General features: G+C 39.4%; 1 protein-coding gene across 1 annotated transcript in view; it reads left to right on the top strand.

Annotated features, from left to right (window-relative positions):
• The window catches only part of Pgm2l1 (phosphoglucomutase 2 like 1), a 43,889-nt gene that overhangs the window by 25,687 nt on the left and 14,740 nt on the right, over positions 1-3,462 (top strand). The window contains exon 5 of the mRNA XM_021167936.2: positions 1,845-1,928. Coding sequence (XP_021023595.1) covers positions 1,845-1,928 — 84 coding nt within the window. The remainder of the gene's footprint in view (positions 1-1,844; positions 1,929-3,462) is intronic.

Genomic DNA, 3,462 nt, shown 5'->3' on the forward strand with positions numbered 1-3,462 from the left:
GATAGATAGATAGATAGATAGATATTGGCCACTGACCTGATAGATCATTCAGATAGATAGATAGATAGATAGATAGATAGATAGATAGATAGATAAGATAAGATAGATAGATAGATTGATTGATTTAGACTGAAGAGCCACCAACCACATTTGTACTAAGTGCAATTAATAGATCATGTCCTAGTTACTGTGTTACAGTTATAATTGATGTACATGGTCTCAAATTTGAACACGTTTAGGAGACTGGTGCTACTTGACAAAAATGTGGCAGTGGAAATGGGAGTATAATGACAATGTAAAGCAAAAGCTATGTGTCTTTAAAACTGAACAGTAATGAAAACAACAAACAGCAAAACTTGTAAGGTAGAACGAAGCCCTACTTTGAGGGAAGTGTGTAAGCTTAAGGAATGTGTTAGCAAAAGGAAAGATGGTAAGATACTGAGCTTGTGCTCTAATAATATGTTAATGCTGAAGCAGATTAAAATGAATGAAATCATAAAAATATAAGTAAGATAGTAACAAAAGACAAAACTGGGCTGAAGGGATGGCTCCAGGTGCTAAGCCTGACAGCCTGAGTTCAGTCCCTGAGGCCCACATGGTACAAGTAGAGAGCCAAGTTCTACGAGTTGTTCTCTAGCCTCATGTCATGAATGTGCCCCCAAAATAACTAAATAAATGTAACAAGATTTGTTGATAAAACCGTGGAGTGCTGAAGACACCAGACACAAACAAAAGGAGTGTGTAATAAATACAGTAGAAACTAAGATAATCATAGTATTTCTAACAGTGTAATTCAAATAAATATGCAAACTCGGATGAATAGCCAGATTCCTAGAATAACAGTTGATACATCAAAACTGATTAAAAAAATGAGCCTAAATAAGATCTATAATTATTCAGTAAATTTAATTGGTATTTTTAAAAATATTCTCAAGTTTAAAATAACAAGTCCAGATGATTTTATATGCAAGTTTTATCAAATATTTAAGGAATGAATAATGTCTGTAGATTATTCTATTGTAGTGGATAAGGTATTTTTAGCAGTCCCAGATTTACTTCCTTTTATCACTATGACTTCAAATCAAGTTGTCTTCCTCGACTAAGGGTAGCCAGAATATCGTGGGGGAAGGAACTCTGATCAGGTGTGAGTTTTGAAACGTTTCTGGAATCAAATTAAGGGAATAGACTAGTGTGATCAGACCTGGAACATCTGCCAGTTCCCCTCCCCTCCCCTTCCCCCTCTTCTGTGGTCTGGAGAGTGGTTGGTATGATGGTGGAAACAGGAAGGAAGCATCCAGGGAAGAGAAATAGTCAAGAAAAGTGTGAGCTGACACTTATGTGCCATGGAGGCCATAGAGTGTATGTAAAGATCTTCAAGTTAGAAGACAAAAGACTTACACCTTTGAATCTTCTGCCTAATGACTGTGTAATGCCAGATAAAACTCACATAACATGTGATGGATTAGATGGCTTCTAACTTTATTCCCACCTCCAGCTATTTGTAATTATATGTGCCATTTACATTCTCCAGTCCAGCAAAGTGTCTGTCATGAATCATTTACTAAATATTATCATATCGCAAAGAATAAGAAATTTTTAAACCAATGAGCAATAGGGGATTGAGAGGAAAGGCCATTCAAGGTGATAATTGGATGGTTGTTGAACTGTGCATGTTAGAGAAGGACCTTACCCATCAAACCTGGAGCGGGGAGATCTTAAATGATGATATCTAAGTATCCTCCTGCATTATTTAACCAAGTAGCAGTCATAGAAAATGTATGAATATCTAGCAAGCAGAGTGAAAGGATGCTGCTGGGATATTTATTTATTTATTTAATTTTCAGCCGTACGCCGTTCAGGAGCTCAAGGCAGTTGCAGGTGTGATGATTACCGCATCTCATAACCGCAAAGAGGACAACGGGTATAAGGTGAGCCTTGGACTCCCAACCTTTGCTTACTTTATAACTTTTACTTGAGTAATATATACTCAATGTTTTCTATACTGAGGAACAGCGCCCGGCATTGGAAACATAAAAACCCTGATGCTGGCTCTCACAGACTGTGCACCTGTGATGGTGTTACTGCTTCCCAGGGCGTGTACATCACCATGGTCTTTTCGTTGGGGTTTTTACTTTTTTTTTCCTTGATTTCTCCATCCTATCCCAAATATATCCTCTCTATAATTTCAGAAATCAAGTCATGTTGTATATCAAGAATATGAAGAAGGAATGGGAAGAGGCAGGGAAATTGTGCCTTGGGCTCCTTCTCCTCTCTCTTTGTGCTGCCCTGGCTTCTCAGTGGCCACAGGACCTACTTGCTACATTAGTCTCTCTGACAAAACATCAAGAGTAGAGTGCCAGAGATGAAAAGTAGCTTGAGATATACAGTACTGAGCCGGGTGCTCAGGCTTCTGGGAGATGGACCCATATTCTTACATTTTCCTTCATGCTCGGGAGGACTCCAGACACACCAAGTTCTCTCTTAAATGGGAGAAAGGTTTGATACTGAGCTAAGATTGGGGGCCTACTGGGTAGTGGTGATGAATACCTTTAGTCTCAGCACCAGGGAGGCAGAGGCAGGCGGATCTCAGAGTCGATGCCAGACTCTACAGAGCAAGTTCCAGGACAGCCAAGCCAAGATTACACAGAGAAACCCTGTCTCAAAAAAGCAAAACAAAACAAAACAACAAAAAAAGATTTGGCGCCTGGCCCACTCTAGAGGCAGGAAAGAAGCATAATTAATTCAGTTTGTGACATGTAAGTTTTAGGTATCGTGAGTTAACCAGGTAAGCAGATGAGCCCTGAGCAGCTGGTTGTGGAGATCCTGTAACTCAAGGAAGAAATATGAATTGAAGTCAGTCTTTAGGGTACCATATCTATTACCACACACAGAACAGAGACTGAGGAAATGGCCCTGTGGGTAAAGTGCTTGCTCTGAAAGCATGGGACCCGAGCTTGGTTCCTCAGCATCCATGTAATTTCTAGGTGCAGCACTGTACAATTGTAACCCCAGTGCTGTGGGATAGAGGCAGGGGACCTAGGTCTCGTTGGCCAGCCAGCCAGTCCAGCTGAGATAAGGAGCTCTATCCAGGTTCAGCAAGAGACCCTGTCTCAAACAGTACGGTCTATACAGTTCAGCCGTAAGACACTGCTGCTCTTCCAGAAGACCCTGGTTCAACTCTCAGGAACCCTGTGATGGCTCACAGCCATCTGTAAATCTGAGAGGGATACACATACATTTTAACAAACTTCTCATGAAAGTAAACACAAATATCCTAAAAATACAGAAATTTTGGGAAACTTTTAATTACTTCTACTTTACTAGAGGTTATGGATCTGTTTAAATTGCTTACTTCATCTTGGTTTAACTGTGGTAGGTTACATATCAAGAAATTCTTTTTTTTTTTTTTTTTTTTTTTTTTTTTTTTTTTTTCCAGTTTAGTAGAATACAAATTTTTAAAGT

The sequence above is a fragment of the Mus caroli genome, chromosome 7, assembly GCF_900094665.2.
Source record: "Mus caroli chromosome 7, CAROLI_EIJ_v1.1, whole genome shotgun sequence".
NCBI classification, from domain to species: Eukaryota; Metazoa; Chordata; class Mammalia; order Rodentia; family Muridae; genus Mus; species Mus caroli.